The following is a 24,821-nucleotide window of genomic DNA, read 5'->3' as shown; positions in this document are numbered from 1 at the left end:
GATGTGAAAGGAATGCTCTTGATTTAAAAAATCATGGAGTTAGAGGATAATAATAGCCCCCAGAAAATGTATTGCTGAACAATAGCAAATTTACTTGCTCAATTTAGCTGTTTGTTCAGAATATCATTGCTGGCTGCATGAATGTTATACTTGGAATGATGCACTTAATTTAGAAAGATACTTCAGTCAACACTTCAGTTTAGTATCGAGTACGGGTGTTTGTCACTAAGTTCTCATCAACAAGAGATACTTGCCTGGTATATTTGGCACTCTGACTGATTCTTGTAAGTGCTCTAAAGTACTTATTCTGAGTCCTATTCTTGTCATCCTTAGAGATGGGTATTTGTTATCCTGATGGCAACCAGAAGCAGAGCAGAGCTTTGTTTTGATGTTCTCTATCTCATTAATTACAGCAAAGTAATACAGTTTTATGGATGAGTAGAAAAGATTCTTGCAATTTTTCTTTTTCCTTGAATTCTTTCTCTACATTCATCCAGTGCCAAAGAAGAAATTAACTCAAACTATTCTGAGATGATACTCTTGCAAATAATTTCCTTTTTGAACTGCTTGAGGAAATCATAAATTATCTGCTGTAAAAGGCAGTGTTAAAACTAGAAAGACATCCCTCTTAGCATTGTCAGCTGAAACTAGGGGCAACTTAAGTGACTCAAAGCAGCTATATTTGATCGAAACAAACAGCAACGGAGGTGTTGTGCAATGCCAGAACTACGTGTCAGTCTGTTTATGCAGCAGCAAAGTAAATTCCTGTGTGCATTGTTTCTTTGGGGTCATCTGACAGTGTGGTGGCTTGTGTCATAATTATGATGTGTTTGTGCTACAATTTATATTTGCACAGAAGTCTGAAATGGAATAGAACTGTCTGTACTATAATCATTTGAAGAGTGAATATATATTCCTTTCATATATACAGCTCTTTCTCAGAACGTGAAGCTCATACAGATAATAAAATGTATATTAATGGTATACAGTGATTTTTAAGTTGAGAAAGGCTGATGAAACAGCATCTGGTTGTCTTTAATGCTTTCTTTATCCTGTGAAAGGGTGAAGATATCGCAAGTCTTTATCCAGACTTGAGGTAGAGACTGGAAAAATAGAGAACTTTCCATGTTAGTCTGTTCTCCTTTTGGAGAACTGCCTGAGGTTGATGGTTCTAAATGTTAGTGTTGGCATTTGGAGGTTTTTATTATATTATTATTAATTTTATTATATTTTATTTGAAAAGGGCAGAAAGCCACCAAGAAAATAGGTTCCTATCAAGCTCTTCTGTGAATACGTGGAATCTATTAGTACTCCTAGTAGTTTCAGTAGTACATCATTATCTAATACATAGTAGGAATGGCATGTGAGGAACTGTGATTTTGGAACCACGTTGTGGTTTACCTAAGCTTGTGTTGGAGCAAAAAGGGATGTGTGCTGTCAGTTGCCTGGGAGTTTTGGAAGCTCCCACAGGTGGGATGTTGAAGGTACAGGAGAAGTTTGGACATGAAGGAGCAGTCTGCAGGGAAAACTCAGTTTTTCCATTGGCTCCTGTGAAGGCTGAAGTAGGTTTTTCTTTGCTTGTTTTTGTGTTTAAAAGTTCCACTACCTGTATTTACAGACCCGGTTGTTCTAATAAGTGTATTTCAAGGGATTTTTTACTTGAAAATAGTAGGGCAGTTTTTTTTCCTTTCTAAATACTGCAGCAAAATATTTATGTGAGCGTAATTGGTGGACAAATCAAACGGGGGTTCTTAGCAACTGAAAAAGGAAAAGAAATGAGGAATTTTCTTTGCAGTGATTTGCTGGTTAAGTGGGGGGACTATACTGAATCTTTTTATCGATGAACAGATTTTAACTAGGAAGAGGGATTCCAGAGGTGGATTCTGCATCTGTGATGGTGGTATTACTGTCCTTTCATAGCAACTTTTAGAAGCCTCATACATTAATCATTCCAAAGGAGTTCACTGTGGTATATGTTGTGCAATTTCTTCTTTGTCTTTCTAGTCACATGCATGCTTTAGAATAAAGTTTACCAAATTAATCTTGGAATTTGCAGACAGTGTCTTTTGCAGACAATATCTTTTGACTATGTCTGCTTATTTTGGCTGCAAATTAGAGTCTGCAGATGTGCTACCATAATTAGTTGCTGTGTATTGTTTTTAAGCATGTGTTTTCTGTCACTTTGAGTTTTACTGCAAAACAGCTCTGTCTTCAGTTTTTACTTGGTAAGCTTTACTTGCTATTACTTAAGTAAAGCACAACTTAATTATGCTTTACTTAGCAGTTACTGTTTGTTAAGCGGAGTATCTTGCAGAGCTTGGGAGAGTTAGACAGTGTTTGTGCGCACAGTGTGTCTCCACAGTATTACATTGATCTTGGTTGGCCATTTGTCGTCTTCACCTTGTCTTCATCATCACCAGCTGTAGTGATCAACTGTTTATTAGATGTGACTTTCACTTATTGGTGTTTTCCTTACTTTAGACAGTAGAGAAGCCTGATTTATTTACTGCATTTCAGTGTTTTCTTACACAAATGCTTCTAAAGCGTTCACTGGACATTGGAATAACCCGTGTGTATTTATTTTCACGTTCTAAGTTGCATCAATGACACAGTGGTGTTGTTTTCCTTCCGTTTCCTACAGATTCCTCTTCTAAAGCATGGATTCACACTACTGCTGATAATTTCTAACATAGCTCAGATTACAACAGAAATTTTGCCTAAGTGGGTAGATAAGGTTAAGTTCAGTATTTGCTTATAAATGTGGTGTATATGTTGTATATGTTATTCTATCTGGAGTATGCTCACTGAGTTTATAAAACATTTAAATGCCTTTAATGTTGAGTGTTTTTATTGAGGCTGTTGATAAAGAGTGGAAATGGTTTAGGATGTAGAGGCTCTTTCAGATACTCAATACAACCATAGCTTCCTGACAGAACCCCCAAAACGCAGAAATACGTTCTTTAATAATGACTACTCTCAGTGTTCATAGCAATAAAACGTGCAGTAACCGATGTGAGTTAGCTTAATTCCTGTTTCCTGATGACTTTTCACTCTATGTATTATTTCACTTCAGTTTGGTTTGGTTAAAGCTTTATTGAATTTGAAGGAAAAGCCTTTTGAGGGCTTTGAGCCCAAGGGCTCAGCTTTTAGAACATTCTGATTCTAATCCTCTGGAGATTTTAGCAGGACTATAGGGAAAGGGCTGTTTCAGTTCCGTTTTGTGAGATTTGGAAGTAAGTATAAATGAAATTCCTGTGTGTAGCTTAAGTAGAGAAATGGGTAAAGTTCCAAGTCCTCCAGCAGCGAAGCTTCAAGAATGCTCTCTTACTATGAAGAAGTAACCTATTCTGGTAGCTGCCAGTGTTATGCATTGTCTCTCACTATTAAATACCGACATGAAATTTGATGTTTTGCTGGTTTCTGTATTGTATTGTGCTGAGTGCTCCTTTTTTTCATGTCTCCTTCAACAACCCTTAAAAAAACAACCCAAACCCCACAACTTTGTGAAATAATAGCAAAGTGCATCCCAAACAGGGTTTTCCCTTTGCTTACCAGGGAAGCCCCATGTCAGATAACTGCACCGAGAGACAAATGAGTCTTCAAAAATACTGGTCAAATATCTTTTATCTTTACAGTTGACAGTGTAATGGTTTGAAGTGCTTGAACGTAAGGCTGTTTAGCAAGACTATACAACTGTATTGGCTTTATACATCTGAAATGAATACTTCAAGAAATCGTGTCAAGTGTACACATGAATCCACTCTCACTGTACCCTGAGATTTGATGTGCTTATATTTCTGTCTGTTTTTTTTGGTCAGGAATTTGCAGCGCTTACGAAAGAGCTGAATGTGTGCAGGGAGCAGCTGCTGGAAAGGGAAGAAGAAATCGCTGAACTGAAAGCAGAAAGAAATAATACCAGGGTTAGTTGCTTGTCTTCTCCAAGATCACCGTGTTAAAGCATCCAACTGAAAGTGGTTTTTCCCTGATGGTCGCACACGAATCCTTCAAGTGTTTTGATGAAGAAAGTTTGGAAGCTTATGCACAGCTCCCAGTAGTGCAGAGTCAGGAAAAGCTTGTAAGACTGCACTGCTGTCTGTCAGTCATCATTCTACTTGGTAAAGTTTTGTAATCCTCTAACGCCCAAGATCAGAGGAATAGAGCAGACAAGCTGTCAATAGACATGATCTGTTTCAACAGCTTGCACTGTTGCCAGTGGCTTTCTGATTTAGAGCATTTCCTATGTATATTCTTCTGACAAGCACACAGCTCCTCAGGCTGGTGGCAGAACTGAGAATACCTTGGTTAAGTAGAAATCTCATTTAAAAAATAGACAGAGATGTAGGAAATGCATTGGCTCTGATGCAAATTCAGTCACAGGTGAAATGTTAAAAACAAGTCCTTACTCCTAATGCAGTTCTCTTTGGCTTTCAGATTTGAAGTTTAGAAATCAAAACTTGGTGTTTTAGGAGGCCAGGTTTTCTGTAGTTCTGCAGAACAGAAATAAATGTTGTTCCTTTTCTGTTTGTTGTAGCTGTTACTGGAACATTTGGAGTGTCTTGTGTCCAGGCATGAGCGATCTCTCAGAATGACTGTTGTCAAGAGACAAGCTCAGTCTCCAGCAGGAGTTTCCAGTGAAGTAGAAGTTCTCAAAGCACTAAAATCTTTATTTGAGCACCATAAAGCCCTTGATGAAAAGGTAATGAAATATAGTAGCTAACATCATCTCATCCAGTCTCTTCTGCCTTTTGTGTGGATCATGCAGTTGTTCATGCTAAAGCTTTAGAAGTCTCTGAACTTCCTCTGTAATAAGATGGTGGCTTTGCTGTAACTGCATCAGTAACTTCTCTCCTAAATTAATATTGTTGTTCTCAGTAGTAGTTTATTCTAGTACTTTTAACAGTGGTAGTCTAAACTAGCATGGTTCAGGGGTGATATATTTGTTGTAGGAATGCATACATTTGCTTACCTGGATAATATCAAGATTTAAGCTTTTGATTGTACAATACAAGAAATGGACTAGAGAGAACAGGAGGAGAGGAATCTGCCTACACTGTGATATAAAATAAAGCTGAATTAAAGGAACTCCGCCCTTCAGATGTGCCTGATGTTGGGAACAGGATATACAAGTTGTGAAGTTTACTGTGAATTGTGCTGCCAACTCATAGTTTGCCTAACTTCTGTGACCCTTGTATATAAAGTCTAGCAAATTATTTTAAGTGGAATTCTGTCTCTTCTTCCCTGTTGTAAATAAGCAAAAGCATTCACACTCTGTGCCTTACAATAGGATAGGCAAATCCTGAATGTGTTTAATTCTTGCCTAAATTTACAGGTCATGTTAAGATAAGATAAATTAGTGACAAAAAAGGCAAAGCTAGATTTTAAGATATGATTTGCTTCTCTGGAAGGGTTTTTTATAGTGTATGTTGTAATTAGACTCAAGATTATGCAGGTCTCAAGTGTAATGGAATTAGCATCTTTTATTATCTGAAAGGGCATGGCTGCATGGCAATAAATTAAATGGATTTCTTGTTAATTTGAATGATTTCAAATTACTTGGAATTACTCTTTCAGGTAAGGGAGAGGTTACGAGTAGCACTTGAAAGATGTAGCTTATTGGAAGAAGAACTAGGTACTACACATAAAGAGGTATGTGTCTGTATTTAAAAGAAGGCTTCATGTGTGCAGTGTGTGTGTTTTAGCCAATATTTGTACCCAGTAATTTATTCAGTTATTAAGGTTCACTCTGAATTTCTTGTGTTTGATATTTTGACAAATAGAATAACTGTAATTTTTAACTTAGTCACTTTGAAAGAGCAGGAAAGGGGGAGGGGGGGAATCCCCTAAACCCAACCCCCCCTGCCCATCCCCTCCATCAAAACAAAAAGAGCTCCTGTGGCTTTAAAGTAAGAGCTTTTGGGTTGCAGTGGCATAAGTTTCTGAGTGCTTGTGCCGTATTTTATTAATATATACCTTGCAGTAGGATCAGTAATTGTTTTCCTCCTTTGCTTTTGCAGCTGTTCTTTATATTATTACTGAGTAAGGAACTGACTTAAAACATATGGATGTAAACTTTATTTTTCTTTTAGTTAATGATTCTGAAAGAGCAAAATAATCAGAAGAAAACACTTCCAGATGGGATGCTGGATATGAATCATGAACAAGAAAATACACCAACTACAAATGGGAAGGTACAGATATTAACTTTAATGATGAATCATTCATTTGAAAGTATAATAAAAGATTTTTGAGTGATGATTTAATTAAAAAGCCTGTTACCACAATTTCAATCTTTGCAATTTGTGCAGTAATAAATGGACTTGGAGGGGTGTTTACAGGTAACAGTTTGGTTTTCAAATGTGTATGTAACATGAAAATACATATTTTCTTTTCCCCTGTTCAATAGCGATCCTCTGATGGTTCCTTATGCCACGATGAAAATCTTACTAAAGTGATTGAGCTCCAGGACATCATAGATAAGCAAAACAAAGAGCAGACACAGATGAAAGAGCGTCTTACTGCTTTGTCTAGCAGAGTAACAGAGCTGGAAGAAGATCTTGATACAGCTAGAAAAGACTTAATAAAATCTGAAGAAATGAATACCAAGTTACAGAGAGATGTACGAGAGGTGAGGAATACACTGTCAGAATTTGGGTAGTCACAAATGCAACTGCTTTATAAAATGTCAGTCTTACTGGTGCTCAGTTATACCTTTATGCTTTTTAATGTCTTTGGTGTGATAGTTGAGAAGAAAATCTAAGACTAACTAGATACTTCATGAATACATTAAGCTGGAGAAGATTTAGCACTGTGGACTTGAACATGTTCTTGAAAAGATCTTGACATAAATGCTAAGATTGTTCATGGCATTTAAATTTCTTAAAGATGTATGTGGTTAAAGAATCACTTACATTTCAGTGGTCTGACTGACAGTTCCTGTTACTGATCAGTCACTAATCTTCAAGATCCAATGTATTGCAGTGTACTGTATCTTTATTAAATAGAAGCAGAGCTTAGTTAAATCCAAGAACACACTTTGTCCCCAGCAAGTAAAGATGGCTGTGTTTGTGCCATTGAAAAAGCAAATAGCAGATCTGTGGTATAATATGATCATAGAACCATAGACTGGTTTGGGTAGGAAGAGACCTCAAAGCTCATATAGTTCCAACCCCCCTGCCATGGACAGGGACACCTTCCACTAGAGCAGCTTGCTCCAAGCCCCTGTGTCCAACCTGGCCTTGAACACTGCCAGGGATGGGGCAGCCACAGCTTCTCTGGGCACCCTGTGCCAGTGTCTCACTACCCTCAGTCATTTATTTATTTACTGAAAGGGAAAAAAGGCATTGAACTTGTAAGCCCAAGTAAGACTTAATTATTTTAACTTCATTTTTTACTGAAGGAAATAAGAGTCTATCTGATTTTCATTTATTTATGATTATTTTCAGTTTGTGGGTTTTTCTCCCATTTTGATCACTAAATAATAATCCTTTATATTCTAAATTCTGTCTTCTGTCTTGCATAGACTATGGCCCAAAAGGAAGACATGGAAGAGAGAATCACAACTCTTGAGAAACGCTACCTCGCTGCACAACGTGAAGCTACATCTGTGCATGACCTCAATGATAAACTTGAAAATGAAATTGCCACTAAAGACTCCATGCATCGACAGGTTGTAATTTAAAATATAAAGTACATTCTGTTCAGCATAAAACTAGTGGAAATAATGTTCATACTGTACTAAAGTACTTTGCTTTTAGGAAGGTAAATACTGTGTATGAAGTGCTGTTGTTAGTGGTGGTTTTTCAGTAAGTGGGGGAGTGCATCATATGGAGTTTTACCCTGGAAGCAAAGATGAGAGAATTTGTTGGGGAGGGGCAGTGGTTTTGAGCATTTTGTTGCACTGGATCACAGTGCAGCAGGGCTGTTGTCCCTATTAAGTGTGGATTTTCAAGTTCTTATATGCATATCCAAACATCTTTAGTTTCATGTGTGAGAATTACTCATTCGAAGCTAAAATGGTTTTAAACTTCATATAGTGTGTAGTGATTTTTGTAGCCTGTAATAGAAGTAAATGTTGCCTTACTGCAGAAAGATAATTGGCATACACTTGTCATGAAGGAGTCCAACTTTATAAACCAGAAATGGTTGTTTAGCCAATCACATTCAAACTAGAGGCAGGCAACTGCCTCTCTCAACAAGAGAAGTCTCTTTTACTGCAATTCTTGACAAAAGTTGTACGTACTTTAAAAATATACTCTGATATGTGTAGGTTATTTAAAATATGAAGGATTTCTTTCCTTGTAACTTAAGTCTTAGCACAGCTGTGACATAGGAAATACACAACTTGTTCTGTGCTGCTTCCTGTAACATAACTATGTTTGGTGAAAGAGTTGCTTTCGGAGAAGACACTAAATTGTCTGCAGGGAAAAATAAGAAAACACTTCTTCTCATGTTATGAAGGGAGAGGATGCCGCATCTTTAGTTATGAAACCAGCTTTGGACAGTACGGGCCTAGTGAGGTCTGATAAGGGCAGTAATTTTTATCCTTGACTTCCTCTGTGATGAAAATTAATTACCACTCTAATGCTAAACACTTGCTGATCATAATCCTGTCCAGAGTGAAGATAAGAACAGGCAATTGCAAGAACGACTGGAACTGGCTGAGCAAAAGCTGCAGCAGACTTTGAGAAAAGCTGAGACTTTGCCAGAGGTGGAGGCTGAGCTGGCACAGAGAGTTGCAGCACTTTCGAAGGTGAGTCAGTTGGACAGTGTCCTCAAGACTCTCTTCTCCATTGGTGTCCTGCTACACCAAATCTGCTCTTAGTGTGGGTTTAGTTACGTTGTGGTTTTCGTGTTTCCAAGGCCAGGTTGGACAGAGCCTTGGGTGACATGGTTTAGTGTGAGGTGTCCTTGCCTATGGCAGGGGGGTTGGAACTGGATGATCTTAAGGTCCTTTCCAACCCTAACTATTCTATGATTGTCATCTCCTAGGTAGTTCAGAAAATGCTTCTCCTTGCTTTCTGTTTTCTGTTCATCTCTCTGAACACACTCCAGTTTACTTTGTTTTTAACTTTTAAAAAAGAAATTGTTCTTTTTGGAACTTGAGGCGGTTTCCTGCTACACGATGAAAATGTCTCCAAATTAGTATTTTGCTGCTTTTTGTTAAAATTCAGTCAATAATTGCATAAAATCTCCTAAAACAAGAACTGTTTCTGAAGGGGAACACCGGATTTCACTGTTAACCAAGTGAGGAATGTGGGGAGAGAGAGAAGTAGTGGTACTCATTAATACTGAGTTTTTTAGAAGGCTGCAAATGGAATAATGAAGTCTGAAGAATTATATGTAATAACTACAAATAAGCCTTTTCAAGCATGTGTGTATGTTTCCTTTTAAAGTCTTAGTTTCATTTCTTTCCCTGTTATCTTTCCTGTCCCTAACTGGCTCTGTAGTCTGACCTTTTGTCTCCTGGGAACTCTGCTGCTAAAGATGCTAAACTATTGGAACTTACCACCAAGCTTAGGAAGGTAGAATTTGTATATTAGTCCTTGTTTCTGCTTGCTGCTTTCTGCTTTGTCGTGAGTACTAACAAAGGGTCATGTTGAGGCTGGTGAGGAAAAGCTGAAAATGCATTTATTTCAGTTTACTTTATTTTTCTTTCTTGGGGGTATGAATGAACTTCTGCTGTTGCAAGCTCATTGCAAATAGGAGTTGATTCATGGTGCTCTAGGGGTGAGAGGCTTCATCATTTTGTTACTTACCATACAGACTCTTGCTAGGTTCTTTCAGTGACAGAAAGGCATCTGTTCTGCATTGTGAATTAGCATAAATGGCAGTTGCGCAAAGCATGTTAGATATATTATTGTGTTTCCATGTTTCTATGCATTTGAAACCTTTTTATTTGTAAAACCAACAGATTCTAATGTTGTTTTCAAATTGACAGGCTGAGGAGAGACATGGCAATATAGAGGAACGACTGAGACAGATGGAAGCACAGCTAGAAGAAAAGAATCAAGAACTGCAAAGGGTACTGTACATCTTTCTAGCCAAGATACAAAGCTGAGAGAAAGAATCTAATCCTTTTCTAGCTGTTTTTATTTCTCATCTTTAAAGGAAAGCCAGAGTTCAGGCTGGCTAATAGCTGGGAATGTTGAGCCACTGAACTGTGATGGCTAATCTTAGATCTCAAGAAAAAGCTGAAAGTCTCCAAATATGGCTAGTAATTAGGCATTTCCAAACATACTTCCTGATGAGGAGACAAGTAAAAAACTTGCCAATTAAATAACTGTGGATAAATTGGATCCTAGCTTATAAATAATGGAATTGGTTCTGAAATCTGCTTTTTCTTGAGTGTAAGCTCAGCTGTTCAAGCTTCTGATCTTTGAACAGTTACTGAAGTCTTAAATGTCCCTTATGCTCCCTTACGGAGTCGTGAAGTTACATGCAGTGTTCCTTATTCCTTGGGAGAAATATTTCTCTTAAAGAAAATGCGTTTGGTTTAAAGCAAGCTCACTGTTTTTTGCAACCTGGAAGTTCTTACAGACATGGTAAATTGCAAGTTACTTCAGTAGCTTTTATGTATCTTAGGCCAGACAGAGAGAGAAGATGAACGAAGAGCATAATAAACGTTTGTCAGAAACTGTTGATAAGCTTCTGTCTGAATCTAATGAAAGGCTTCAACTTCATCTCAAGGAAAGGATGGCTGCCTTGGAAGATAAGGTAACAACTCACATTCCAGCACATACTTTAATTGGATGTTAGTCATTGTGTAGTGTTTTGTGTCTTTTGCAATGTGTACGTAACTTCAGTGAGGAAATACTAAATCCTTATTAATAAATAGTTCATGTTAAGGCTGTTTTCTACTGTGGATTTTGAAAACAGGTTCTTCAATCTCATTTTCTAGAGATTGTCCCTGGGCATTGTAACATTCCCTAGGTGACCGGTGTGGACTCCATAAATAAGCTCATCTGGTGTAATACAGGAAGTCTAAAGAATTAGAAGTAGAACTTTGACGTTTTCAGTTCAGTTTCTTCTATTTGGCACTACTTTTGTCTGTGCCTGTTAACCCTGAGTCATTGTGAGATTCTTGCAAGTTGAAATAGTCCTCCATTTTCTTCCCACGTAGATCATTTTGAGACAGGCTGTATGAATATATGGCTATTTCTTTCATGTATGCCTTTAAGTTAGATTCCCTTATTCTGCATCCAACAAAGCAGTATCTTCTAAAGTAGCACTTTTCTTGATGCTGACTTTGAATTGATTTGTCTTGTGTTCTGGGTTTTTTTTTATCCAACTTTGTTTCTTTTACTGGAGAGTGAAATGACCATCTGGTCAATAAAAGCAAAGTGGCTTTTGTTTTAAAGTCATGTCAATAAAATGCTTCAGTTGCAACATATAACAATGTATTCAGACTTCTATTAGATGTTTGCTTTGTCTTGCATTCATGTCAACTCATTTCTCATTCCTAAAGCATCAGTCAGGTACCTGACATTGTATCTGACATGAATTCTTTCCAGAATTCCAGGACTGTATTTCCCTGAGATGATTATGAAGATATAGTTAGTTTTTTGCCCTGCTTTTGTACCCTTGGAGGTGAGAGATATCAGGTAGTGCAGAACAAATGTAGCTCCTATTGATTCTCAACATTTGAGTTAATGATAAAGATGGTTTTCATCTGACATCTAGGGCTCCAAACTTGTGGTTTTTTTTTTTAGTTATCACTATTTTCAAGGTCACCAACTGTTCCTAATACTTCAGAAATTCTTAGTATGGGCTTTGATATGGTATCAACAAGGTTGTTCTATAATAGTCCTTACAAATTTAATATCTAAGAAATGGCTGACTGCATATATTCTTTACGTGTGTGAATACTGTGTGTCTTAGGGTTGACCCTAACTCACCTTTACCTTCCAAACCTCAACTGTGCTTATTAATAATGAGGAAAATGTAGTTGTCCTTCACCGATACAGCTTCTAGGAAAGTTTTCTCGCTGTGGCTTCCAGCTCATTCTTTTATGATAAGTTGGGAAGAATAATGCAAGTAAAATTGTAATACTTCCTTCTGATCGCTTTCCTGGAAGAATTCAATTCCTAGTCTTTTTTTTTTTTTTTCCTGGAATGACTTGTTTGCATGAAACTTTATTTGCATCTTAAACATGTAATAATGATATTGCTTACCTGAAGGAAACGTGTTTAACAGAACTTCCTGGCAATTGTGGAAAAGGAAAAGTGAATGCTGCTTAATTCGCAGATGATTCTTAGTCTGGTTTTGGAAACTGCTTTGAGTAGAGATTGTTGTAGTCATAAGTATTTATATTTACTGGAGTTGTTCAGAAGTCGTGGTATAACTGTAAAGATGACAGTTCTGATGTTAACAAAGTCCCTTAAGTCAGGGAGTGTTGCAGTTCTGGAGATAGGATGCCTCCAAGAAATTAATGTGTGGTAGTTTTGTATGTCAGGCAAGTGAAAATAAAACGAAAACCTAATGGTAACAGCCAGTAATGCCTTAGTAAGCATTTGGTGAATTACTTTGAATTAGTTTAGCTGCCTTGTTATTCCTTTGGTTGTTTTACTAGCTTTGTCCAACGGAGCTTCAAAAGGTTGGTATTAAGTTTTTATGGAACTTGCACTGTTACTAAAGCCATTTTTAGAGGGCTGTACACCTGGGACTATAAACCTCCAACTATAATCAAAATGAAATGATGAAAGCAGTAAAGTATCTGTAATTTAAGATGTTTCTGTCTGTATAGTGGTGACTGATTTTTTTTGGTACTTGTCTTGCTTGTGGTTTAAGGGTGGGAAGCTGTCATAAGTAACCTGATTTATGATACATTTTATTTTAGAATTCACTTCTTCGAGAAATTGAAAATGCAAAGAAACAAATAGAGGAACTTCAGCATGAAAAGGTAGAACATGTTTTTCTGATCTGTTATGCTGGAAAATAGTTGCTGCATTGCTACATAGCATGACTGGGCTTTAATTCCCCCATAAAACATAACATTACCTGCTCTGTTTTAAAAGTAGGGAGCTGTTATTGCTCATGTTATGGTATTGTGTGCCTCAGCTTTATGATGATTTAATAGGTAATACATAATGCTTGACTCAGAGACATAACATACTTCTGAATATGTCAAGTAGCTGGAGATACTGGCAATTTGTCCAAGTTTGAAGATTGTGTAGAACTTTTGTACTGTTTTATGTATAAACTTGAACAGTTAAAAGATAAATGCTTTTAATATTGGGGATTTTCCCACCATGTTTTCCTTAAAGCATTGGGTATCATGAAATGCTTGTTTGTCTGATAAAACTTTAAGAATTGGTTGGAGAGAAATCAGTGTTAGGCTTGGCTGTTCCTTTGCAATAGCAGCTCTTGGGTGTTTTACTTGTCCTGGGACTGTCAAGTTCCCTTCTTGAATAATAGTGGTGGGGCCTTTCATTCCTGTGCATCCTTAAGCAGTGGGCAGTGGATTTGGTTATTGTTTATTATATCACAGGTGTACTGCATCTCCCCAAATCACTCCAGTAAGTAACTAGGCCATACTGTAGAGGCTGTGCTTCTGGACTAAAATGGAGAACACATTCAGAATATTTTGCAGAATATGCTTTGAATTTCTGTATGTGTAGGCTAGCAGTTCTCACATGAGGCACAGATGTTCATCATCAGCCACTTTTTATTACTCTTGCGTTGTTTTCCCATTCATTGGATTTCTGTTGTTAAATTCAGAATTTCTAGAGCACGTAAAACTGTCCAAGTTCAAAGTGAATGCATTTGGACCCTTTGTGCCCAGAGCTAGAAAAATCTTCTTGTTTCGTATTCAATACTTTCACTTGTGTATGGTAAAATTAGTAATATGTGAATTTTATTTGGTACCTTTTAAAAATACATATTGTCATTACCTAAAGTCACAGTGTAGAGAAGCAATAGAATTACTCTTGGATACCCTTTTGTGATGATGCTGTATTGCTGTGGCAAAAATCACTTTCATGTTTTACATCATTGAAGGATTATGTTTTAAAATCTGTGATTTCTGAATTTCATAGAAATGAGGTAAAACCCTTAAATGTTAGTTTATAAATCAGTATTTGACACAGATTTTTTTTTTTTGCCCCCAAGCATATTGTTATGTATTTTATCTATTTATTTTTACAGGATCAACTTGTAGTAAATGTTGAAACATTAAGGGCTGAAAACGACCAAGTGAGACTCAGAGCCACATCACTTCACCATAGGTACCACCACTTAACTCTAGTTCAGTTTTCTCTAATTTCTTTTCAAGTCTCTTTGCTAAATGTAATTTTGTCTATTTTAACTGAAAATACCTAAGTCATAGCTATAAAATGGATTCTTTCTAGAGCATATAAAGCAGGTTTTATACTGCTTAAAATTGGTATTGGTGGGACAAGAGGAATGATTTGGGTGATTGGTTGAGTTTGTTTTCCCCTTTCCCCTTACATTCATAAGGATAAAATGTTTCTTGGTGTTGTAGCCGACCCGATTTCAGATACCCAATGACACCTTCATCTGTGGCTGACAGTCACACAGACTCCTATGGCACCTCCTCAGTGTTAAGGCGTCCCCAGAAAGGACGTGTGGCAGCTCTCAGAGATGAGCCCTCAAAGGTAAGAGAACTCAAATGAAAATAAATACAACCCTTTGGCAAGATGATGCTGATCTACTGCAAGGAGATTTTAGAATAGGATTACATAGCCATAAGAATACTAATGCTGGATTTTATAGCTCCTGTTTTACTAACTCATGCAAAGCTACCAGTCTTTTTATTTGTTAACAAATAATAGCAAAATTATTATTTCGAGCTCCAATTTGGTTTAGATATGATGAGCCTGTAAAATATCACTTGAAACAGTCCTGCTTTAGTGTCCATTCACTAATCTAACACATAACTGTTCTGGAAGCAATTTCAAGTCCCTTTCAGGACTTGTGATTTCTCATTCCATAAAGCTGATTCCAAAATTCTCACAGGATTTGATAGCAAAATGCTACTGTAATTTATGGTGTATATAGCCCAAGATACGTGACATTTACAGTTACTCAATGGGGATGCCCATTTTGACATTTCACTTCACTGTAAGAGGCAAAGTTTTCTACATTACAGCTTTTTTTCTTTATATTTCTCTAAACATTGCTGTCTCGATGGATGCATTCAGCATGTAAGTGGGCTCTTTAAAACTTATTTTACGTATTGCAAACCAGCAAAACGTCGTGGTTTTCCCATTTGAGTTTGGATTTTTTCTTTTTTTCTGTTCTTTTAGGTTCAGACTCTGAATGAGCAGGACTGGGAGCGAGCCCAGCAAGCAAGTGTATTGGCAAATGTGGCCCAAGCATTTGAAAGTGATGTTGATGTGTCTGATGTTGAGGATGATAGGGAAACTATATTCAGTTCAGTGGATCTGCTGTCACCAAGTGGTCAGGCTGATGCTCAGACTTTGGCCATGATGCTTCAAGAACAGTTGGATGCCATCAACAAAGAGATTAGGTATGGTCTGTCTGCCGTTAAGGTTTGGTTAAAAATGAGTTTGTGACACTAACAATCCTTTTTGTGTGGTTACTTGGAAAATGGTGGTTGTCCATTCAGTTTCCTAGGAAGGGAGCTGACAGTCATAACTAACTTGCTTATGGCTTATGCCTAAGCACTTTCTCATTCTTTATCCTTAGACCCATTTATGGAAGGGATTGCGTGTTTTTAGTTTGACAGAAACCCCTGCACGGTGGTAACAGCAGGAGTGTTTACCACTTCTTTACAATTGGATTAGTAGATTTTCAGTGTGTCTGTTTTGTCTGATAACTACTGCTTCTTTCTAATGCCTGAGTCAGCCACTCTGTTCATATGGGTCTTGTTTGAATGTCATGTTCCTTTGAACCTTTTTTCTTTTAGACTTATACAAGAAGAAAAGGAAAACACAGAGCAGCGTGCAGAGGAGATTGAGAGCAGAGTTGGTAGTGGAAGTTTGGATGCCCATGGCCGATTCCGGTCCATGAGCTCCATTCCTCCTCCCTATGCAAGTGGTTCACTTGCTGGTTCTTCCCCGCCTGGCAGTGGTCGCTCCACCCCAAGGCGGATTCCACATAGTCCAGCTCGGGAAGTGGACAGACTAGGTATCATGACACTGGTAAGTATCCATTAACTTGAATTTTTTGGAAGAATGTTCCTTGTCTCTAGAAAATGGGTTATTTTATTTCCCCTTCCTCTCTTTCTTTCTCAGCTGTATTTTTCCTTTCTCTAGGTTTTCCTACTGCTTCCTTTCAACTTCTATAAAAAGTGTAAGACACAATCATAATGATTAGGAAAAACGTTCAGAACTCAAGTGTATTATCTGGTCAACATCTCATGCCTAAGTATTCATTCTGTTGTTCTGGTCTTTCCTCCGACTCCTCTTCCTAGAAGAAACAACAATTTCTTTTCAACCCCTGCTACAGCAAACACTTTCTTCCTCTGCTTTAAGCTTTATTCCACCATTCTACTAAATATGCAGCTAAAAAGTTATTTACACATACTGCTTTGATCTTGATGACTCTGAAGGTATCATAGCTGTTGTAATGAGTGCTAGTATCTTGTTTTAGCCTATAAAGGCTGGTAGGTAAAAGAAATATCTGTTAGACCCAGTAGCTGATGAAGTAGCAACTTATGCTTAGGAGTTCAGTGAGTAGAGAAAGATGCATCCTTTCTTTGACGTTCATATGACTGCTTAGAAAAAGTAATCCTTCTAGGAGCTGCTTAATGCACATAAACCTGTCTATAAAATGAAGGTGCAAGTGTTCCACTTTCTTGTTTTTATGTAAGTGTTAAGCAAACCTAAGTTTCTCATATTTGGGATACCCTTCACTAAGGAGCATCTTGGATACAGGTATTTGTTTGCAGGCACTCTCCAGGAAAAGCTGCTTCTCTGATTTAGTTCTGTACACATCCCCTTGTCTCCAGATTTGCATATGCATTTGGAAACTTACTTGTTGTACATATAACACCATACTTACTACACCTTACTGTCTTGGATTACTGTACTTGTATCATGAATAAACCATACCAATCAATAGGCAAGGAATGCTTTCTATCACTGTAAGACCAGGTGGACTGTAAATAACAGACTTGGCTCATTTAGGTCTCTTATAACAGACTTGGCTCATTTAGGTCTCTTTATAGGATTATTTAAAAACAGGTGTTTTAGCTAACTGCTTCTGTTGGCTTTTTGAAATGAATCTGTGCATATTCCAAAAAGTCTATTCCTTTTCCATAAAGAGGAATCATTTCTCCTTTCTTGCATTTAAAAAACATCATTACACTAGTTCTAACTGTATATCTAGGGTCAAGCACATTTCAAAATGTGGCATGCTTTGTATTCTGATGTTTCAGAGTAATAAGTAGTTTAAGTACTTACCTTACAGAAAACCATATACAAATGGAAGTAGCTATTTTCATGGAAGCTAGATCAGAAAAAATGTGTCTTGTGTTCAAATCTAATGTCACTGAAGAACAGTGAACTGTAATTAAATTCACTTTTAATCATAACAGTTGTGAATCAAAAGCATTTGATTTGTTATTTGCAGTTGCATTTGTCTGGCAACTGATTAGTGAAAGCTTCAAAACAGGAAGCTATTCTTCCAGTGCTACAGATAAGAGCTTTCTAGAAGCTTTTGGAATGGCTATTATGAATTATAAGACTGAATGAGTTCTTGTGGTCCCCTGTCCCCCTCTCCCCCTGTGTTTTAATAGAAAGCTGTATTAGTTTCTGATTGTGTAGGCAAATTTGCTTAATGCTAACTGCAGTTAGCATTACTACAACTGGTGGTAGGTAGTTCAGTTACCTGAAACCCCCTGATGCTTAAAAAGGATTATAAGGAATCAACGTGATAAATTGTGAAACCTACAGCTATCTTGAACAGGTCCTGTTTTCATTCCATATAGTAAACATTTTTATGGGCTATCAGAATTAATAGATAAAAGATCCAGCAAGGGGAAAATGAGCCTGCTGTGCTTTGTGTAAGAACTTGCAGGAGTAGATGATCTTTAAAGGTCCCTTCCAACCCAAACCCTTCTATAATTCTGTGAACTTACAATTTATTAATATAGTACCATATGGTTAGATTGAACACAACTTTACATATTAATAGTTATGTACTAATAACTGCATATTCATGCTGAATAATGCAGCATGTAGTCTAAATAAGAAATAAACATAATGCTGTATGTATTCTAAATAAAAATGCTTAAAAGTTGTTGTTTGTGGGGGGAAGACGACACAATATTCCCTCTTCCCCCAATTTCAAAGGGGACTGACTCTATTTTGGTTACAGCCTTTTGAAACAATTTGTCGCTAAATTGAATGATAACTATGAAGCAAATGATAATTATGAAGCAAATGATATAAATTAAACTTTTGTTAGCATTGCTGATGTAACTCCAGATTGCTGCCTTGCTCTGTGCACTGGCAGAGGTGAGAAGTACCTATCCACCTAGGAAGAGAGATACAGTGGCACTGGAGTGGATGGAAGGTAAAACAAAACTGGTGGCAGACTCTTGCTCAACCATTCCAGGCTTTAAATGTAGTGAAAACCAGAATACTGTTACTGTATAGAAATCAGCTATTGTTGGCACTCTGCTCTTCACAGTTATTAAAGCATGGCTGGTTCTTTATGCTGTGTAGGAAACAACTGCAGAAATCACTAATATGTGAGAAGGGATTACTGCAGACAAGGTACTAAGCCTGCCTGCTGTAGCTACCATGTAGGTGCTATCGTACAAGGCAGGTCCTTGACATATGACCGGAAATCCTCTCCTTTTAAATGCAACGCCTTATGCCCCTAATGTACTTCTTTGGTTTCTTGCTGAAGACCATGCACGTTTTGTGTGCTAATTTGCCTGTGGTAACAATACATTCAAACATCTATATTATTTTTACTGTATTTTACAGTATATTTTACAGTATTTACTGTATTTATTACAGTAGATAACCAACTGTAAGTCTTCCTTTATTTTTTTTACTTCCTTTACCCCTCTTCAGGGTTACATCTAAGTAATTTGTGATTTGAAGAGTACTTCGCACTGTGTATCATTGTGCCATTGCTGTAATTGTTGTTTATATTCTCCCTAATATGTTTTGTCTGTATGAGTTGTTTCAGTCTGTGCTACAGTTTCCAATAAATACAGCTTTTCCAAATTTCTTTCCTTTGCATGCCTCTGTCAGCCTAGTGATTTAAGGAAACACCGTAGAAAGGTAAAAATCTTTAGTTTATTTACTGGTGTGCCTTCCTTCCCTGTTCCCAAACTCATTAATGGATAACAGGAACATAAAGAAAGCATTTGCAGGGTTGTTCTGTAATAAAGCACCATTACGTGCTCTTTGATATGAAATGTAAAATGTAAATCATTTTACCTGAAGTGTGGGTTTGTTGTTTGTGGTGTTTGTTTTTGGACTCCTGTGTTGCTTTCTGTCTGTAATCACTATTTTGCAGTCTTCATGAAACAATATTTAACTTTAAAGATCTGTTGCTACGCACACAAGTAAGCCTAATTTCTATTAATCAAACTTTGAGCCATAGCCACAGGTATGCAGAATCTGACTTCACAGAATTGGTCATCTTGCTGCTGATTGTCTAAGCATGTAACAGTGAGAACTGAGATGCCTTCTCTCACAGGACTCTTTGGTTTTCTGTCTTTTACATTTTGCTTAAGCTGAAGTCGGGTGTATCAGTTTCATGGTGTTGAAGACATTACTTCAGTTCTTAGCTCTCTGAATGAATAAAAGATGAGTGCTACTTGCTCATTTCACAAGCTAAGACTTAAATTGAATAGCTTGTCACTGAAGGCAGCAGAAGATGCAGGCGAGTCAAATATGCAACTGCAGAATGCTGAGAGCAAGAGTATTCCTTTAACACTGAAAAAATTAATTTTTTTCCTCTATATTTTGTGGAGTGCTGATAATTGCATTTGTGGTTTGGCATTTCCACCTAACCCCTCAAGTTTTCATTCATTTTCCATTAGTCTCCAGCTTCTAGAGAAGAGGTACGAGATGATAAAACTACAATAAAATGTGAGACATCGCCACCTTCTTCACCTCGATCTTTGCGTTTGGACAGAGTCCAAAAAGGAGCTTTGCATACTGTGAGCCATGAAGATATCAGGGATATTAGAAAGTAAGTAACTGTGAATAATTCAGGCTTACCAGCACCTTAATATTTCAGATCATCAGAAAAAATTAATAATCAGAGCTGTTCAGCCTGTGGGATTTTAGTCCGGATGTTGAAGTCTTTCTTAGAGTGTGAACACATAAACGGGTGGCTGTGTGACACAAACAACAAGAATACAGGTTTTGTTAATGATCAGAAATGGCTTTATCTGAAGAATTCTTCTGGTACTCAAGGTCTGCATTCTTTGCTTCATGTTTAGGTAATAAAAGATGTACAATTCCAGCTGTCTTTTAGAGGCTGGGATTTAGGTATGGACTTAGAAATAAATTGCAGAATTAGCATCATTTTGATTGACAGATGTTCTTTTCAATGTGCTTGAGTATCTGGGTGGATTCCACTCAAGTATTTCAAAGCTCCATTGTCCTCTCTGGGTTGCACTTTAAACACTTTTATTTCTTAATAAAATAACTTAAATGACTTGTAGCTCTATGCTATGGTGCATAAACATCATGTCCCTTTCTTGCATAATTCAGCTGTTTCCACTGCTTTCTTTGTTTAGTGATGTGTTTCAGTAGATACATTTCTTTTCATGACTCATTAGAAGCAGAAATCAGATGTCATTAGTGAGTTTGAGCTTTCATTAACTTGCACAGAAACCAGAACTTGCCTTTTACTGTGTTGTGTTAGTAGATTCGTTGTACATATGGTCCTTCATGACTCCTTTCTTTTATGCAGTTCAACAGGCTCGCAAGATGGGCAAACAAGTAATCCTAGTAGCAGTAATAGTAGCCAAGACTCCCTTCATAAAGCCCCCAAGAAGAAGGGGATCAAATCCTCTATTGGCCGCTTGTTTGGCAAGAAAGAAAAGGGAAGACCTGGACAAACAAGCAAGGAAATGTTAGGACAAGGTTGGTTTGCCTTAACTTTCATTTTGATTCCCATTAGGAGAGGGTGTGAAATACTAAATGTCATGTATATGTACATACATCATAACATTATTTTGCTGCTGATGTGCAGTGTTTTTTGGAGCTAGTGACACTGAATATTCTGGTAGGTCTTTTTATGACTGTAAGATGCAATTGGGTATTGCTGTCTTTTAAGTTTTCTGTAGCCAGGTTATTGAACCTTATTGAACAGCTTGTTACAGCTTGTTTTGTGAAGCAAAAATTTCAACTGTATCTTGGAAGTGAAAGAGGATTTTGTTGGTATTGACACCAACAGTTGTCTTCACCCAAAGGAGCTGCCTTGAAACAAATCCACCTGGCTTCATAAATGCTATGGTTACCTTTCTCTCTTGTGTAATGCTTTGTGTAAAGCAGTATCCTTGATGTTGACACCAACCATGTGTGATACGGGAACATTAAGACTTCTTGTTACACGTGGTTGAAACATGAGATTCAATGTGCAACTCCAGCTGGTTTTAGACATCACCTATTTGAGTCTGACCAATCTGATTTTCACATTTTTATGCACCGTTTTGATGGGTATGTATTCAACTAGAAAAAGGAGTGGTAGACGGGTTTGGAGGTTTAGCTTTGTACATTTCTGATCAGTAATATAACAAAGGATTAAATACTTCAGGAAAGCAGGTCTGATTTTTGAGTTACAACTGGCCAAAACTGAGATGGTAACAAGACTGTTTTTTTTGTTTGTTATTTTGTAGGGGGTATGGCAGAAGCCGATAGTTCCTCTCAGGATGCATTAGGCCTCAGCAAGCTTGGAGGTCAGGCAGAAAAAAACAGGAAAATGCAGAAAAAGTAAGTACCAAATGTTTGTCATCCTCTATTGTTAAGATACTGCTTTGTTTAAAAATGTTTTCTTTTTTGTTTTGCTCTGTTTCCAGGTATTTTTGCCTAGTATGGTGCTATGGCTAATAAGCCTCTGTAGACTTTTAGAATGATTATTTCCAGAGCAATAATAATAGTAGCATAGATGTGATGGTAAGCTAGAAATGAATTTCAGTGCTGAATGCTTATGTTGAAATGTTGCAAGAAGCAAACATGCAGATAAAAGTGGGCTCAAATCAAACCCATACCCACATCTGTTTTATTTAATACCTGCTTTGGGTTTGATTCATTTGGATTTCCCGAAGTTGTCTTTGGCTGTTACTTGCTCCAGAGTGTGAAAGTGTTGGCAGAGTGAAAGCCTGAGGTGTTCTGTACAGACATCTTCTGTGTGCATTTGCTGGTTCCTTTCTAGGTGACTCTGAAAATCTTACCTTTTGTGTTGCAGCTGCTAACTGCTGTTCAGTAACCTTTTTCACTTCTGGTTGTCCTGACACTTTCTCTCTTATATTTTAACAGCTGAAATCTTTACTTGCACTATATAAGTCTGATTTCCTATTTTTTTTCCCCCCATAAAATGTGAATATTTCCCCTTTATTATGGCACCTTTTAGATACACGGTTACCTTTTCCTACTCATGAGAATTTTTCACTGTGTGTCGTAGAAAATCTTCACTTTACTGTTCAACTTATGGGTATCTATTGCACACTTTGTTGCTCCCCGACTTAGAAGGGATGAAGCAAAGATTATAAGCATAGGTGGAAAATAGATATTGCTGCTAGTAGAAATCTTGCTGCTTATATGGTAATACAGGAAACACTCAAGTTTCTGTAAGTAGGATCAGGCATTCTTTGCATTTTTCCACTCAAAGCTGAGCCATTTACCTTGAACTTTTGTTGCTTCTGTTTTCTTCAGCTGCCTTTACTCTGTGTTGCAAAAGCTGACCAAGATCAGACATGTCTTGTTTTTTTCACTTGCTTTCTGAAGACCGAATAGTGAATGTTGAAAAGAAAGTGTGCTTCTTTTTTCTTTGTGAGAGATTTATTGCAGTACCTAAGTTCTATTAACCAATAAGAATAATGCTTGGTGACTGCTAATGCAAACCAGCAGTGTGTTGGTTTGAAAAGTCAGAATGGAATGTGGGTTTGTTTGTGTAACAGAACGCTCAGCTGTTTTTCTTCAAGCCGTTACACTGAAGGCAATCCTACATTATTATGATCTGGTATTTTCCCTTTTCTACAGAGCTTTAAAGTCAGACCACATCTTGGTTGAATAAAAACTTCTAGTCTGGTCATACCTAAATAGGGGTAGGCCTGTTCTTGGAACAATATAGATCTTTCTCAATAGCAGGAATAAATGTCATTCTGTAATAAATCAATCTATGCTGTCTTGCTTCAGTAAATGCAAAAAATGCAGTTGCAATCATGACTTTTCTTTGTTAACATTCTTCTGCATTTCAAAACTTACTGGTATTAAGTATACCTCATGGCTGCATGTTGTTGGTTGCTTAAAAGGCAAGTGTCTGTATTAGACAAATGAACTTACTGTCTTGCCTTCCTATTAAATATGAGTATATTTTTATTCACAAAAAGCTATCTGTGATGCAGGTATTTCAGTGAAAGTGGGTATGAAACAAGAAACTCTCTTGATGAAGATATATATCATAATGTTTAGTGTCATTGCTTCTTACTGCTAAGTGCAGCAGCAGGGCCCATTGAACTTCCATGAGAAGCAAATCTACCATTATAAAGACATACTTGAAAGCAGCTGTTTCAGATCCTTTGCTGCCTTCTTGAGGTGCTCATTATTAAAAAGTGGTAAAGCTGCTCCGAATTGTTTTTCACTTTGATAGTGGAGCAGAGTGGGGTTAGATTCTCAAGGTGGACTGTTTGCTTGTGAACTCCTGTGTTCAGCAGAAAGAATTCCAGTTACCTGGATGCCTGGGAACAATGACAGCTAGTTCTGCTTAGTCTTCACTAATCCCTATGTGCTTCCTTATCTTCCCGATTTCTGTACACAGACTGAAGGCAGTATTCAATGTCTCTACTAACAAAAATCTATAGTTACAGAGCTAAATGGCAGTCTGTGTTAATTGTCTGGTTTTGTATGCCTTTGAGTTCACTTTAATCCTCATTTTACATTTCTCCTTCACTGTTTTATTTTCCTTTTGTTTACCATTTGATGTGGTAGTGCAAAATCAGGGTAAGTTCACACTTCTTTTCTTAGGATGGTTGTGAAAGTCTGAGAGCTCTCGTTTGGATTTTTTAGCAATATATTAAAAGCTCTAACTCTCAAAGTCTGATAAGAGGAGACACTAGATTCAAAAGAGTTTATTGTGGAAAATGTGTTGCTGAAATAAATCCAGTGTCGTGTAGTTCAGTGTCAATGATAGTTCAATGTCTTGTCCTAATTTGCATGGTGTGTATTTCTGTAGCAGAAATAATAAACCTTACTTAGAATGCATTTAGTTTTGTAATTTGGGTCGTGTAAGTTGTGTAACAATGGTGGATGTTTGTGGCAGTTCATTTAGAAGGTAGAGATTTGTGTAAAACTGTTGTTCTTTGTTTAGTAAATCTGACTTGGTTTTGGTGTTTTGTTCATGCTGTTCATCATCTTCGTGAGCTGTGCCATGGACAGTGTTTGCCCCAACTGTATTTGTGCTTTTCTGTGTACAACGCAAACTTAATACTGCATTAGTCAAAAAGGAAAATCCCTAAATTTAAGATAACTCTCCTTAGAAAAGATACACACAAAAGGTTTCTTGCATCCCTGAGATCAGTACATAATAAGGATATTAACCTTCCACTGGTGTTCTGCCTCAAGTTAGTCTATTTTCATCTTGTGTTTTCTATGGCTGCCTTTCAGTTTTTACACTTTGCAAGTCTGTCATTCTCATCAATATCA

The 24,821-nt window shown here is 37.2% G+C and overlaps 1 protein-coding gene across 12 annotated transcripts in view; it reads left to right on the top strand.

The window, feature by feature from the left end:
• The window catches only part of PPFIA1 (PTPRF interacting protein alpha 1), a 97,457-nt gene that overhangs the window by 55,869 nt on the left and 16,767 nt on the right, over positions 1-24,821 (top strand). For 5 of the 12 annotated variants that reach the window (XM_061462142.1, XM_061462145.1, XM_061462143.1 and 2 more), the window contains 19 exons: positions 3,819-3,920; positions 4,532-4,696; positions 5,572-5,646; positions 6,087-6,188; positions 6,404-6,625; positions 7,520-7,666; positions 8,615-8,749; positions 9,447-9,521; positions 9,938-10,021; positions 10,582-10,713; positions 12,836-12,898; positions 14,143-14,222; positions 14,480-14,612; positions 15,264-15,487; positions 15,887-16,121; positions 19,191-19,220; positions 19,988-20,139; positions 20,869-21,041; positions 21,797-21,890. In XM_061462142.1, coding sequence (XP_061318126.1) covers positions 3,819-3,920; positions 4,532-4,696; positions 5,572-5,646; positions 6,087-6,188; positions 6,404-6,625; positions 7,520-7,666; positions 8,615-8,749; positions 9,447-9,521; positions 9,938-10,021; positions 10,582-10,713; positions 12,836-12,898; positions 14,143-14,222; positions 14,480-14,612; positions 15,264-15,487; positions 15,887-16,121; positions 19,191-19,220; positions 19,988-20,139; positions 20,869-21,041; positions 21,797-21,890 — 2,423 coding nt within the window. The remainder of the gene's footprint in view (positions 1-3,818; positions 3,921-4,531; positions 4,697-5,571; positions 5,647-6,086; positions 6,189-6,403; positions 6,626-7,519; positions 7,667-8,614; positions 8,750-9,446; positions 9,522-9,937; positions 10,022-10,581; positions 10,714-12,835; positions 12,899-14,142; positions 14,223-14,479; positions 14,613-15,263; positions 15,488-15,886; positions 16,122-19,190; positions 19,221-19,987; positions 20,140-20,868; positions 21,042-21,796; positions 21,891-24,821) is intronic. The other 7 variants (XM_061462150.1, XM_061462149.1, XM_061462144.1 and 4 more) reach the window with 3 other exon arrangements.

The sequence above is a fragment of the Pezoporus flaviventris genome, unplaced genomic scaffold, assembly GCF_033815535.1.
Source record: "Pezoporus flaviventris isolate CSIRO_AGI_PZ_B2104156 unplaced genomic scaffold, CSIRO_AGI_Pfla_v1 ptg000035l, whole genome shotgun sequence".
NCBI lineage: Eukaryota > Metazoa > Chordata > Aves > Psittaciformes > Psittacidae > Pezoporus > Pezoporus flaviventris.
Note: the sequence above shows the minus strand (reverse complement) of the source record. Positions and strands in the feature narration are given on the sequence as shown.